The sequence below is a fragment of the Ornithorhynchus anatinus genome, chromosome 1 (genome assembly GCF_004115215.2).
Source record: "Ornithorhynchus anatinus isolate Pmale09 chromosome 1, mOrnAna1.pri.v4, whole genome shotgun sequence".
In the NCBI taxonomy this organism is placed as follows: Eukaryota; Metazoa; Chordata; class Mammalia; order Monotremata; family Ornithorhynchidae; genus Ornithorhynchus; species Ornithorhynchus anatinus.
Window position 1 is genome coordinate 129,434,233 of NC_041728.1, and position 15,642 is coordinate 129,449,874.

At 45.4% G+C, this 15,642-nt stretch overlaps 1 protein-coding gene across 12 annotated transcripts in view; it reads right to left on the reverse strand.

Moving 5' to 3' along the window:
* GIGYF2 (GRB10 interacting GYF protein 2) overlaps positions 1-15,642 on the reverse strand; it is a 125,842-nt gene that overhangs the window by 8,802 nt on the left and 101,398 nt on the right. For 11 of the 12 annotated variants that reach the window (XM_029064311.2, XM_029064270.2, XM_029064231.2 and 8 more), the window contains 9 exons: positions 15,195-15,356; positions 13,279-13,437; positions 10,575-10,811; positions 7,518-7,640; positions 5,267-5,482; positions 4,263-4,468; positions 3,130-3,284; positions 1,957-2,132; positions 144-291 (listed from right to left, as the gene is read on the reverse strand). In XM_029064311.2, the coding sequence (XP_028920144.1) occupies positions 144-291; positions 1,957-2,132; positions 3,130-3,284; positions 4,263-4,468; positions 5,267-5,482; positions 7,518-7,640; positions 10,575-10,811; positions 13,279-13,437; positions 15,195-15,356 (1,582 nt within the window). The remainder of the gene's footprint in view (positions 1-143; positions 292-1,956; positions 2,133-3,129; positions 3,285-4,262; positions 4,469-5,266; positions 5,483-7,517; positions 7,641-10,574; positions 10,812-13,278; positions 13,438-15,194; positions 15,357-15,642) is intronic. The other variant, XM_029064245.1, reaches the window with a different exon arrangement.

The following is a 15,642-nucleotide window of genomic DNA, read 5'->3' on the forward strand; positions in this document are numbered from 1 at the left end:
TACTGACCACTTACTTTTTTTAAAACGGTATCTGTCCAGCTTTACTGAGTGCCAAGCACCATACTAAGCGCTTAATTCAAATGTCCAAGCTAGAGAAGGTACTCAGAGTGAGAGTCCAGTCCAGAGGTTCACACAGTACTTACCTAACAAACTGGGATCTGCTCGAACCATTTTCTGTTTCTTCTTTTTCTTGCCGCTTTGCACAGCCTCAAAATTGGATTGTTGGTTGTTGCTCTGATTGGTTTGAAAGACTGAATGGAGTGCACTGTGGTTCATTCCCCATACAGAATCCTGTGGCAAGAAAATATAACTGGAATTAAGATGAGGAACAAATTGTCCCCCACAAAGAGTCAGGGTTGATAAGGTTCAAAATGTGACAATCATCTGTCAAGCGACTTACCAAATTATCCACTTCACCCATTAGATAATTCACCGCACCAGCTCAGATAAGCCGGCCCACCCTTCCTCCATCGCAACAGACATTCGTGTTTCCAACTGGGTCTCTCCAACCCAATCAGAGCTTCCCCCAAAAGAAATCCACAAAAATCAGAGACCATCTCATATCAGAAATACTGCTCGAAGACAATCTCCAATGCACTGGAGATATTTCCGACTTAAGAAGGCTTCAGCTGGGGCTTATAAAGCCCTGGTTACGTGCGAAGCAGAGGGTGCTAACTTGAGCCATCTGCCCTTTACGTAACTGGTACTATATGAGTCCCCGAGAGTCAAGACGAGTGATGCTGGTTGCTTTTTGGTGTCACACATTCAATGAGAACAGCTGCAGTGTTGATCTAGAGGGAAAGTAAAGCCCAGGGCTGCCTTTAATCTTAACCAATCACCAATATTCTAGGTATGGATTTCCAGCCCCTGAGACCAGCGGCACTGGGAACACGAAGCTCCGACAACACGATCGGGGCTGGGGGAACGATAGGGATTCTTTTGGGTCGGTGGTCCCCTAGGATCTCTAACCCTGAGTAACTCTGGGTTTGAGCAGTCCCGATCTGCATGGAACAGATAGCTAAATTTGGGACCCGCACCTGGGGCATCAAGGCTAGTCGGATACCCTCGGAGATAAGCCCATTGCACAGATAAATCCCTCTGTCCAATGTGAGACCATCTCCATTTGATGAGAAACAACCATTCACTGGATTCAGGTTCTCTTGTCCCACTGGGGACCATCTCTGATCTCTGAAGAGCAAGACGGGATCCGATCAGATGGAAGTGGACATCTCTATTCCCTTCCCTCTGCGGTTGTCTCCATTCTCTCCATGAAAAGAAACAGATTCCAAATGGACTTCAAAGGTCAGAGGAGTTGCAGCCTTCTTTTACACTTCCCATCCACACTCTTACCGAAGGGTATTTTGATTACTGGGCCTTCATTTTTCCTGTCACATGGAAGACGATCGGATCCCACACTAGGAATGGCTTGCAGTGAGTTGACTGGAAGTGTTGTCGACACTTAGCTTTCGGTTATTTGAAAGTCAATGAGGTGCACTAGGAACCTGAGATTACACGGATAGCAAAGTACCCAAGAAAAAGGAAAAAGTCATGTCTTGGCTATTTTCCCCATAGCCACATGACAAGTCCATCGAGCCGTACCAGCGCCCTGCTTTTCTATGAAGTCTACGGTGACCTTCCTATCATTTCCTCAACCCAGTGGCTTAGAGACAATTACAAAACATTCCTGTTGGGAGTCCTTGCACAATTCTGGGACAACTCAAAGCAGTCCCCTTTTCACTCATTTCTATCAGGCTACATCAGGAATTAATTACTCTCAATGACCATGACCGCCATTAATACCTCAGTGTGGGGGCAAAATTTAATGATGTGTTCCCTTCATAACAGGACTGTTCCGACCTGAGTCATTCAGGGTGAGAGATCCCATCTTTAATAGTTTTAGCGATGCGACGACTTCAGTGCCGTTTTCCGATTCTAATACAGTACGACTCCGCTGACCTGTTGTTGTTGCTGTTGCTGTTGCCGCTGTTGATTTGCTTTCTGTTTGGCACGGCGCTCAAGAAACTGCTTGGCAAATTCCTTGGCCTCAGAGGTATCTCCTAAGTAGGCTCTGATGTAATCATGGACCTCATAAGGAGATTCCACTTCCTTCAGGAAAGAAACGAATGTGGGAACTGCAAAACCAGAAAGGGGGAGAGGGAGAAAAAAAACTTACAATGAGAGACATATCCATGGAGATGGTGGAAACTGGGTTAGGGACAGGAACAGATATACAACGATAAATTATTTCACGAAGACGTCGGCATCAACTCTAACAGAGAGAAGCCGGTTCTCCACGTCCACACAGCTACCCCAACGGCATTTCTCTCAGGAAAATGCAGCGTGACAGAAACTGCACCACACTCAAACACTACTGAGAAATTAAAATACGCACACCTTATTAAAGGTGAAGGAAAATTAGGTTGGGGAGGATCAAAGTAGTAGGGAGCTTTCATCTGTGGAAATTCTGATTCTGTATTGCTAGCCTACAATTCGGTCCTTATGCTACAACAGGAAATCAATCTTCTTTAATAATAATGTTGGTAATTTGTTAAGCGCTTCCTATGTGCAGAGCACTGTTCTAAGCGCTGGGGGAGATACAGGGTCATCAGGTTGCCCCACGTGAGGCTCACAGTCTTCATCCCCATTTTACAGATGAGGGAACTGAGGCACAGAGAAGTGAAGTGACCTGCCCACCGTCACACAGCTGACAAGTGGCAGAGCCGAGATTTGAACCCATGACCTCTGACTCCCAAGCCCGGGCTCCTTCCGCTGAGCCACGCTGCTTCTCTACTGAGCCCTCCCTGAGTGCACAGCACTATACGAAGCCCTCGGACGAGGACAAGACAACAGAGTTGGTAGTCACGTCCCCTGCCCCCATGGAGCTTACAGCCTAAAGGGGGAGAGAGACATTCGATACAAATAAATTACAGAGATGCACAGAAGTGCTGTGGGGCTGAGTGTGCAGTGAAGAAGGGAGACCATCTTTAATTTTCCCCTTCACAGTGCTTTCCACAGACTCTTGCTAAATGCCTTCAATGTTCCCTTCGTCCTGACAGCTTTCACAGAAAAACTCCAAAACCGGCCAGGCAGGAGAGAGAAAACAGAGGAGCATTATTCCGTATATCTTACCGTCCAAGTTGTTAGCTGTGTTAAGTGCATGAAGCATTTGTTCACACCACTGGGTAAACCCATCCTGGGCTTTATTAACCCCTTGGAAGAGCTTCAGCAACTTCTCCTCCTCTTCTACTTTCTTATTCTGTCGGCTGGACATACCTACAGATTTACTAGAGAGAGAAAAAGACGACAAAGGACGGTTTTATTCCCCAGAACATCTATTACTCACAAAGCAGTATCCTGCACAGAAAGCAAATTTCTTGGACGCCTGGCTTAGTGGCAGGCTGAAACACAGGATCAGTCCCGTTTCCTAACAGACACCCTACTCTGAGAACAGCAAGCCTAAATCCAGCCCTCCATAAGAAGGTGGAAACCATTCCCTTCAAAAGAAGTGATTAAACTAAAGCCTAACTTTGCTATGCTTTCCTTAGCAAAGGTTTTCAGGTCTAAAGTTTAATTACACCGATGCATTACCACTATGTTTAAATACACTAAGGTCGGAAATCAACCGGCAGATGTGCCCTTGAATCAAGGGGAAGAGAGTGAAAATGGAATATGAAACAATACAATAACAGTAGATGTAGCGAAAGGCACACAAGTTCCCGAGAAGACCGTAAACCTTATTAACATGATTTACTGAGCACCCACAGGATGTACAGCACTGTTCTGGCCTTTAGTGCTTACTGTAGTTGCCAAGAATATTACTTATTGTTGAAAATAAGAGGACAAAATAAGAGACTATTAAAATGTCTACCGCCTTTTAATCTTCCTGAAAGTGATCGTGGGGTGGAGGAATGGGGGGGGGGGGGGGGGGGGATGAGTCCCTACTACATGTAATAGCATCCTTTCACACGTGAAACCGCCTCAAGAGAAAAAGGATAGGCAACTGGTTGGCAATGTGGCAGGTGTTGGTCTTCAGAGAACAGAAACGGGTTAACTGCAAAACCCGTACTCGGGCTCTTCGGAGAAGAGTATTACAGCGGTCTAATCAACTGGTGGTACGTAACGAGCGTTCACCGTGTGCTGAGTGCCGTATTAAGCACTTGAGAGAGTACAATACAACAGAGTCGGTAGAGTCTAAGCCTAAGAAGGCCCTCCAAAAAGGAGAGCAAATCCTCGCAACTCTTGCTTGGTCTCCTGAGACCTACCTGAGACTAGCATTGCTCTTGTTTTTATTTGTTGAATTCCTAGGTCCCATTTCCTTCACTGCATCATCCCAGAAACCCATGTTGGAGTTTTTGGTATCGGCATTGCTCCAGATACTGCTCACTAGGTCAGATGCCCACTGGCTAGTGGGGGTAGGGTTTAGAGAGCCCCAAACGGAATTCCCAATGCTGGTGTGCAGGTTAGAATGCTGTTGAGCAAAAAGAGAAAAGTGGTACTTGTTATTGATATCAAGAGAGAAGAATAAAGCATTTAGTGAGCACCTACCGTTTGCAGAACACTCTACTAAGCACTTGCAAAGGCATAATCGAAGTAAGAGACACCGACCCCTGAAGAACTTAACATCCAATGTGGAAGAAGGGCACGTGTACGGTGCCTCCCTTCTGTTGGTTCAAGAGGGAAAGGAGATACAACCGGTGGCGGCACGAGTAGACAAATGAATAGTTGTTGGAAGAAGAGGAACATGTGAATCGATACATAAATACAGAGTGAGGGGAACCGGTGGGACGCAGCGACCGGGACTGGTAAAAGTATGCTGGGAAACGTCTCCTAGAGGAGGTCGGATTTACCGAAGACTTGGAAGATGGAAAGGATTGTCGCTGGGTGAATCTGAGGAGAGAGGGAACTCCGGGCAGGGAAGAGGATATGGGGAAAGATGGGAACCCAGAGTCAAGAGTGAGATTTGAAAAGGAGGCTGAGCTCGTGACGAGTGAAGTAGTGGGTGGAGAGTGTATCTGTGTAAAAAAGGAGAAAACCGGTAGGCAACCTAGAGGTCACCGGTCAGGGGGTTCGGCTGACGCGGGGGGGAAAGCGGGTAGCCAGTGAAGGTTTCTGGGCAGGTGACCTGAGCAGCGGAGTTTTGTAGAGGCTAAGAAGGGGACAGTCTGGAGGGGAGGTAAGTCAGTAAGCACACAACAAGGAAAAAAAACCTGAATAAGAGAAATGAAAATACCGCCAGAAACTAATGTGGACGGGAGACGGAGCTCACCGTTGTATTGCGAACTCTGTTCGGCTGCTGCTGTTGTTGCTGCTGCTGCTGCTTTTGCATTTGCCGGGCTTCTTCTTGCTGGATCTCCAGGAGTGACTTGGCAGCGCCCGTAGGCTTGCTGACATTGCCCCAGCCGGAGAGTTTCTGCTGTTGTTGCTGCTGTTGCTGCTGTTGCTGCTGAAGGACTTTCATCAGTTCCCGCTGCTGACGCCTCTGCTATTAAATACAACTTATAAAATCACCGCTCTAAAATTTCACCTCCTAAATGAGAAGCACTGTGGCCTAGTGTAAAGCGCAGGGGTCTGGGAGTCAGAGGACCCGGGTTCTGATCCCAGCTCTGCCACCTGTCTTCTGTGTGACCTTAGGCAAGTCCCTTCACTTCTCCGGGCCTCGTTTACCTCGTCTGTAAAACGGGGATTAAAACCGTGAGTCCCACATACGACACAGTCTGTGTCCAACCTGATCTACCCCAATGCTCGGTCCTAACTAAATCGCAAGTGAGATTTAAACTTTGGGAAAGGATGGGGCACTTTAATCCAATAAGGTAGAAATGCTTACTGAGTTCTCCAGTAAAGTAACAGTTTCTCTGATGAGAAAAGAGGAGAAATAACTGTTAACTGAATTGAAACTCCTGCCTCTCTGATCAGTGGCGAGCCGATTACCCAGATGTCAGTAACTAGGGCCGATAAACGACATTAAGATAACTGTGCAAAATGAAGCCTCAGGAATGACACAGTTGTCAAGCCCTATTTTGTTTGGCTATCCAAACCTTCAGTTATCTGCACCAGCCTTAGTTCCAATTAGTTTCAACGCTGGGCACTCTACTGCATTTGGTGAACCTTGGGGGAAGACAGGTAGCTTCCTCTGGTCCGTTTGCTAATATTCACTGATAGGAAAAGAAAGGCACAGGGTACTTCAATCCATTTTGGACTAGGAAGGAAGAAATAATTTGGGAGATTTAAACTACACCTACTGTAGTCTAAATCAGCCATAAACATGCATTTCCCATTTGTACGTCTATATTATAGGTCAACTCATCTAGGTCAATCTTACGTACTTAGCCCAAACGATCGACTCCCTTGCCAGACAGGCTAGATTCTCATTTTTTCTCTCTCTCTCCATCTGTGCCATCTGGGAGAGTGATAGGTGAAGTTCACCCTGTCCATTTTTCCCCTACCAGTTTTCATCACTTCTCTCTTCTCCTGTTCCTTCTCCGCTTGTTTTTCATTTGTTCAACTTTCTATCTTCACCATTTAGCATGGCCTTATCTCCAATTTTCCTCCCAGTTTTCTTTTTAGTTCCCACTCAAAAAAAAAAACAAACAAAAAACAAAAAAAAACACACTCCCTTTTCTCACTGACCCGGAAAAATACCATCAAACTCCCCTTCACTTGATGCTTTGGAAAAAACCCAGTTATATGTGGTTCGACAAAGAGGCAACGTTGTCTAGTGGAAACAGCATGGGACTGGGAGTAAGGAGGCCAGATTTCAAGCTGAAGTGCTTGGCACAGGATAAGAGCTTAAGAACACAAACCAACGATGCTTTAAATAAAGTGCTTAAATACCATAAACAAGCAGTTTTGAGTCGAAGCACTCAGCCTGTGCAAGCCCAGTGCTAAGCACTGGCATAGATAGACTGCCATATCTATTACCGATTTGTACAATCCAAGCGCTTAGTACAGTGCTCTGCACATAGCACTCAATAAATACTATTGAATGAATGAATATCAGACTCGGTTTCGCTCCCACATGGAGCTCACAATCTATTGCATCCCCAATGTACAGATGAGGAAACCGATGCCTAGAGAGGCTAGGTGACCTCTCCAATGTCAGATGGGCCTCAAAGATGCCTGTCTTCGAAAAGGAGTACTCAGAAGACAAGCTCGTGTATTAAATAATATTGTTTCTTCAAAGGCTACCAAACCAGTGTGCCACAGCTCCTTCCGGCCCGGCTTCTCAAATAGCCGGTGCTAGCTGGTTAGCGGAGCGAATGGAGTACTGAATCGTCAGGTGGGTGCTGGGAATCCCAAAAGTACTACGAGGCAACGAGCGCATCAGCTTTAATGCCATTCCTTATAGATGTTGCCAACGAGCCCTGCCGGATAAGAGAAATATTACAGTGACACTTTGATCCTGGTGTCTTCTACCACTTGGACCCAGGTAGCTACATTTAGCAAGCCCTCAACTAGCCATTACTTACTCCACTCCACTAGCTCTTACTACTCCGGCCCTTCAGATTTGTCTACTGTACCTCTTCTCGGAGCTGCCGTTCTCTCTCTTCCTCTAGCTTTTGAATTTCTGCCAGTGATAGTGTTGCCTGGGACTGACATGCCCCGGAATTGGACTGCTGACCCCAGGTTGAAGATGAGGGAAGCTGAAACGAGAGAGAAATGGAAAAACAATACATGAAAAACCAACCCAGGAAACGGTAAAGGATAACCCAAAATCAAATACAGGTCTGTGAGTGGCTATGGCAGACGGGGCAGTTTTCCTATTAAATCAGGTCACCCATAGAGTCAGAAAGTTCCTCTTCGCTCTCCCCTGCATCTATTATTTTCCATGCTGTCTTACTACTTATACAGCACTGTCCAAGTAACAGATGTCACCCCTTTTTTTAGAATACAGTCTAGCTATACCAGCTGTAGGTTTTCCACCTAATGACGGCACGCAATGCATGCAGCATTTGACAACTGTACATCTAGAGGACTCTAATAGTAAATAAAAGACTGAAGACAATAACCTTGTGCAGCCACAGCAATTTCACTTCCCCCAACAAAAGCAAACTGTGATGTCAGCTCCAGCCACAAAGGCTCACTGAAAAAAAAAGTCCCCACAAGTACAGGTAGTTCTACTATGCAGGGGTGATGTATTTGAAGGAGTTAGTGCTAGGGGAAAATCGTGTTACAGTCAGTGATGATTCGATAGGAATTAAAGGGCCAGGAGGTGGATAACAATAATAATTGTGCTATTTGTTAAGTGCTTACTATGTACCAAGCACCGTACTAAGCGCTGGGCTAGATACAAGATCATCGGGTCCCAAATCAGGCTCACAGTCTAAGTAGGAGGGAGAATGGGTACTGAATCCCTATTCTGCAGACGAGGGAACTGAGGCCCTGAGAAGTCAAGTGATTTGCCCAAAGTCACAAGGCAGGTAAGTGTGGAGAAGCAGCATGGCTCAGTGGAAAGAGCCCGGGCTCGGGAGTCAGAAGTCGTGGGTTCTAATCTCGGCTCCGCCACTTGTCAGCTGAGTGACTTTGGGCAAGTCATTTAACTTCTCTGGGCCTCAGTTACCTCATCTGTAAAATGGGGATTAAGACTGTGAGTCCCATGTGGGACAACCTGATTACCTTGTATCGCCCCCCAGCGCTTAGAACAGTGCTTGGCAGTAAGAACAGCAAGCGCTTAACAAATGCCATCATTATTATTACTATAAGTGGTGGAGCTGGGATTAGAACCCAGGTCTTCTGGCCCCCAGGCCCGTGCTCTTTCCACTAGGCCAAGATACTTCTTCATCGTGATTGATTTTGCTACGCGAATTCCTATAATATTGTTCATGAGCACCACTAGCAGACTGCTTTACCCCCTTGCCACTCATTCCTAGTTCACTGTATTAAACACCATGCAGTTACAGAAACAGAAAGGAACCCTAGGTACTTTAGGTATATGGTACAATACAAAAAGTCTGACACGGGACACAGGCCTAGTAGGAACAGCAAGAGCCTGGGAGTCAGAGGACCTGAGCTCTAACCCTGACTCCACCACTTGTCTGCTGTGTGACGCTGGGCAAGTCACTTGACTTAGGTGCCCAAGTTATCCCCTCTGTAAAATAGGGATCAAGACTGTGAATCCCTTGTGGGACACGGACTGGGTCCAACCTGTTGATCTTGTTATCTATCCCAGGGTTTAGCAGAGTGCCTGGTACACAGTAAGCACTTAAAGATATAACAAAAAAAACCGAACAAAACAAAAAAACGGAGCACCTTGACCAATGCCATGCACTTCTACACAACTGCTTCTTCCCACACCAAATCTACTTGTACCAACTTGTAAAACGGTTTCTCCCAGAACAGATGCATACTATACTGTGTTTTGGGGGGGGCATTTTTTATGGTATCTGTTAAGCATTTACAATGTGTCAAACACCCTTCTACGTACTGGGGCAGAGGCAACTTAAGTAGGTTGGACACAGTCCTTGCCCCTCATGGGGTTCACAGTCTGTATCCCCAAATCCCCAAATGAAAACAAGGTTTGTAACAGAACTACACGGGGTGGGGGGGGTGGGGGGGGGGTGATCTGCGTGGGCAGAAGCTAAAAAGATGCGGGTTGGCCCGTCAGAGAACTGGAATTTTCCCAACGTCGATGACCAGAGACAAATGGCGTGGGTCAGAAAGATGAAAGGTCCAAGCTAGAACAGACAATAGGGGACTGGTCAATTCTAGAGTGGTGAGATGACTGGAAGTCAGGAGACCCCTGATCCTAGTCTCAGCACTGCCATTATACTGCTGTGGGACCTTGGGAAAATCACTTCATCACTCTGGACTTATTTTTTCATCTGTAAAATGGGGATACCCTCCCTCCTTACCACTTAGACTGTAAGCCTAATGGGGAACAGTGACTATGACTGCTATCAATCAGTGGGATTTACTGACCACTTACTGGGTGCAGAGCACTGGACTCAGCGCTTGGGAGAGTACAATACGGCAGAAATGGTAGACCCGGTTCCCTGCCTGCAACGAGCCTATCTTACATCTCCCCCACGGATGAGGACGGTGTGTGGCACGTGGTAAAGGCTTAATAAATACCGCCTCTAGTCCATAAATCCTATTATGGTGATAAAAACTGTCCAAGAATGCAAAAGGATCACCACCTGATAAGGGCTCTTCTGAATCCCAAATATATCAATTTCCTGAAAGTGACAGAATTTTCATCTGCCTTTACAGTTTTTTCCAGACAACAGGCTACGAAACACATTACTTCAGCCTCAGACTTTATTAAAGTTGGCTTCTCGTTTTTAAAAAAAATTCATTAACCCCAGACCTGAAAGGGTTCCCACTTACTTTCCAGGGCTGTTATGAAAAAGGAAAAAAAAAAAAAAAGACACAAAATGTGTGAAAAATCTTTTAGGATCCAGGAAGGGAAAAGACCCAAATAAACCCTCGATAGCATTATTCAAAGCTAAGTGGGCTACACAGGGGTCTCAGAAGGAGTGAGTTCACTCACAGTCAAAATTGCTAGCCGTTTTCGGGGGAGCCTAGCCGAATAAGGCTGGGAGCTGTTTCCTACAATTTTTTGGAGGAAAGCATTTCACCTTCATCTGGGCAAGCTGCTGCTGCTGTTGCTGCTGCTGCAACCGACGCAGGGCCTCCTGCTGTTGCTGTCTCTGTCGCATTAATTCTTTCTGGCGCTGGAGTTCCAGCTCCTTGCGCTTTCGCTCCTCCTCTTCAAGCCGCAGCCGGGCCGCCTCCTCCTCCATGCGGAGCCGGTTTTCTTCTAACCGACGCTGGGCCTCCTCTTCCTCTCGAGCCCATTTTGCAGCTTCCTCTTCCTTCCCCGGGAAAGAGACAAGCTTTTTAGAAGCAGTTGGAAAATGAGAATGGCTTTTGGAAAATGGGAGATCTGTGCTGTGACCACAAAGGTGAGGGGGGTGAAGACTGAATGAAGCCTCAAATTTATTGAATGTAATAAAGTTTAAGAGAGCTCTCTTCCCTCATTAAAACCTAACAGCAATATGAAGCACAGTGTACGTGATCAAATGGTAATGTAAAAATCTGCTAATAATAAAATAATTCAATGTTTTTCCCTTTCTGGACTTTAAAGTTCAATAATACAATGCATGAGGTAGGTACATGATCAAACAGTTCTGTAAAAAAACTGCTGATAATAAAAAAGTCAATGTTGCTATGTGTACCTATGAAAAAACTTTGTTTTCAAAGTGTTATAATAATAATAATTAATAATACAGTAATAATAATATTTGTTAAGTGCTTCCTATGTGCCAGGCAGTATATTAAGCACCGGGGTGGATGGATACAAGCAAACTGGGCTGGACACAGTCCCTGTCCCATTTAGGGTTCACATTCTCAATCCCCATTTTACAGAAGCGGTAACTGAGGCCTAGAAAGTGGAAAGAGCACGGGCTTTGGAGTCAGGGCTCATGAGTTCGAATCCCAGATCTGCCACTTGTCAGCTGTGTGACTGTGGGCAAGTCACTTAACTTCTCTGTGCCTCAGTTCCCTCATCTGTAAAATGGGGATTAAGACTGTGAGCCCCAGGTGGGACAACCTGATTCCCCTGTGTTTACCCCAGCACTTAGAACAGTGCTCTGCACATAATAAGCGCTTAACAAATACCAACATTATTATTATTATTATTATTATTAGAAAAGTGAAATGACTTGCCCAAGGTCACACAGGAGACAAGTGGCAGAGCCAGGATTAGAACCCATGACCTACTGACTCCCAGGCCTAAGCTCTATCCACTACGCCATGCTGCTCCACATCCTATTCAGCAAAAAAGCATGGTAGTCTAACATCAGATACTGTCCAATCAGTCAATGGTATGGACAGGGATTGTCTCTTATCTGTTGCCGAATTGTACATTCCAAGCACTTAGTACAGTGCTCTGCACATAATAAGCGCTCAATAAATACTACTGAATGAATTTAAACGCTTACCGGGTACAGAGCTCTGTACTCTTTACTTGGGAGAGTGCAAAATAGCGGAGGTGGTATATACACTCCTTGCCCTCGATAAGCTTAAAATCTAGTGGGGGTGGGGGAGGCATTAAAATAAATTACAGATGGAAGAAGCGGCATTCATTCATTTAACTGTATTTATTGAGCAGTGCTTACTGTGTGCAGAGCACTGTACTAAGCGCAGAGTAGAAGGACTTGTACATAAGTGGTGTGTGCTGAGAATGGGCTGAGCATCAAAGGACTTAAGGGGCAGAGACCCACGGTCAGACAAAGCAGAAGAGAGGGTGAACGGGGTGGGGAAATGAAAGGTCAGTTAGGGAAGGCGATGAGATATGAAATAGAGCTGCATTATCTAATGCTAAATCAGAATGGGCTTTGATCATACTATTCAAATCACTCAAAATACTACACAACTTGACAGTGAGGGGAAGAGTGATGCTTTCTGTAAGACAAGCCCGGCGTGAAAATTCAACAGCATCATCACGAAAGAGTGTGCTGTGCAGAATCCCTGCATAGGTCCTAATATTCCAGAATACAGTTCTAGTTTCAGTCTAAAGCCATCTTTTATTCCCTGGTTTTCTCTCAATATTAAAGCATGTTTAAAACCTTACACCCCTCTCAGGGTCATGACTGGAGAGTTTCCAGTACTCTACCAGTCACGACTACAGGAGGGAGAGTCAAGCAGAGGTCTACGCATTCCACTCCTAGCTTGGGCAGTGGCTAGTGAGTGGAAGGCAATCAAATTCACCTGTACTGGGCAGCAGCGGCATAGGAGAGAGTCAAGGGCAGAGACTCAGGTTTACTGTGCAGAAGGAGGCAAAGGTAAACCGTTTCCGTATTTTGACCAAGAAAACTCTTTGGATCCACTAACAGAACGCCTGCAGGTGCAAGTAAGGCGTCTGGGAGAGACGTGTCTTCGGCGTCGCTATGTGTCAGACGGGACTCGACAGCATAAGACGACAATAACAACAATACCTTACAAAATGCTGAAAACACAAATTTGAAATGCAGGTCGAGCTATTCCTCCTACTGAACACTAAAGAAGGCTTGTTAAATTGGGAGGGAAGGGGGCAGGGGGAAGAAGAGGTGCTGTACACTAAAGAAAACTACTGTGAATTCAATTCCAGGCATAATGAAATAAATAAAGAATAAATCGATCTTCTCCCCCAAGATGCTTTAGTTCCTTGGAAGCTTAACTGTGCAGCAATGTAAATTTGATGTATCTTTCATGGAATTCCAAAATAGTCAGAAGGATCTACTTCTCTTGATTAGACATTAAATCCCGGCCACAAACGAGGCAGAACCTCCATCTCCTCACCTGTTTCCGTATCAATTCTTCCCGCTGTCGTCTCTCCTCCTCCTCTCTCCTCCTCTCCTCTAGTCTTCTAAGTGCTTCTTCCTGCTGCTGTCGTTCCTCTTCCTCTCGCTGTCGTCTCAGTGCAATTTCTTGCTCTCTCTGGCGCCGTAGAGCTTCTTCCTGGAAAAAGCCCCACGAAAGACTACGTTCAGAGGATTGTCATCTGAAGGATTTTTCTCAAGATAATAAAAACATAACACAGCCAATGTAAATATCTGCTAACGATAAAATAATTCACTTCTACTGTGATGATTTACATGAAATTTCTATCTAAATATTCTATAAAAACCTACGCCCTCCACTCCTATGGGGAAAATAACTTGTTGAAAACTGAAAAACATAGTCTAGAATCCAGAACAATGATTTAAAATGCTCAAAGTGCCCTAGCTTGAGGGCCAGAGATGTCACTAATTAAAACTCTTAGCCCTCAGACTTCTTTTGAGATGCCAACTCCAAAGTATTCTCATTTTTAAAAACCACTGGCATGAACTACTAATTGGCTAATAAAAGTCCTGGAAAACATCATCTCCTAACTCCTGACTATGGGAATGTTGCAAGGTATATGCATTTCTATTTGTCATTCGTTGTATTTCTTTAATCAGAGAAAAACATTTAAAAAAATCACTGTAGGTCCGCCCTTGAGAATTATGTAGTTCCCGGTGTATCTCTAATTGATAGTCCGGCACGGAACTAAGGCCGATCTAGTGACTGGCTAACTAATCAGGGTCCCAACCTGACCTAGAGACCCAGAGAACCGCACTCCTTCTGGCTTTTCCTGCTACTTATTCTACCTCCCTGTGTGGCAGGGACACAGGGAAACGTTGCCACCTAAGAGATGGCCAGTTTTGCAGGAGCCACTGAAAACAAATAGAAAGACGGGTGTACCAGGGGAGCTCTGAAGACTTGAACTACCTCTCTCAGTTGCCCTGCTGCCTACGTTAGTAGCAGAAGTTGGGGTGGGAGAGGGCGGTAAGAGGTGACCCACGTCCCAGACTTCTGCAGTGCCGAAGGACTGCCCCAGCCCAGGACCCCACGTTCACTTTCGTGAGGAGCAAGATGCTGAGAAGTAGCATGACTCCCCAGAACTCCCACGTTACAGTTTTCTTCCCACTTACTTTCGATCCCAGGCACTGTACAAATTTACCGGACAGCCACACTGCTGGGGGCCAAAAAGTGAAGTATTTCTCATTCCAGTTATTCAGTGATGGATAAGAACTTTGTTCACCCTATTGTAGGAATGCTGCAATATCATATTTCACCAAATAACCCTCAACAAAACCAGATTATTAATTGTTTTCACTATTTCCTTAAACAGCATGTGTGAACTGCAAAAGAAATTTATGCTAATATTTGCCCTGTACTAGAAGATTTTCTTCAACTTCATGCTAATAGAAAAGAAAATAAGGAGTCTCTTTAGGAGGTGAGTTGCGGTAAAGGTTAACAATACACCTTCACTAAACCATATTCCTGCCCTCCTAAAAAGCCCCTCCAAAAGCCATTCACTAAATTCTCCTATCTCTCCTGCCAAGAAGCATTTAAGTGCATAACTACAAATCACACATTTTAAATTATTTACTTATATTAATGTCTGTCTCCCCCTCTAGACTGTAAGCGCACTGTAGGTAGAGAACATCTCTACCAACTCTGTGGTACTGTGCTCCCCCAAGCGCTTAGTACGATGTTCTGCACTCAGTAAGCAGTCAGTAAATACCACTGATTAAGATGGCCAGTTTTTACCTTTTCCTACCTCCTAAGTACGTCAAGGACAGGGAACGATTTTTTCACGTTTTTCTACATACTAAGGACCAAAGAGAGTGCTCTGTCCAGAGCAAGGCGGCCGATAATTACTGCTCACACCAATGTTCTCAACAATTTACCTGCTTCCTGCGGGCGAGCTCCTCCTCTTCCCGCCGTTTCCTCTCCTCTTCCTGCTGCCTCCTCAGGATTTCCTCCTGCTGTCGTCGGAGCTCCTCTTGCCTCTTCCTCTCCTCCTCTTCTCTTTTGGCCCTCATTTCCACCTCCCTTCTCTCTTGTTCTAGCTACAGTCATATTGTGGGGGGAGCACGATGCGGAGAGAAGTAACAAAAGTCAATAAACTCGGAGCGCTTCGATAAACATCCTTCTTAGCTTCTCCTGGAGAATGGACTAGAAGACTACTATCCCTCAGTGATTTTTCCTGAAGCTAGAGTGCAACTTGGCTCTCCTAGCCAGGACTCTTTCTATCTCCACTTTCGTGAGAACGCAACCTTAAGAATTTAAAAGGGAGAATGGCTTTACGTTTTTCGACTGTCAGCCATGGGTAGTCTTTTTTGCTGTGACTGGTGA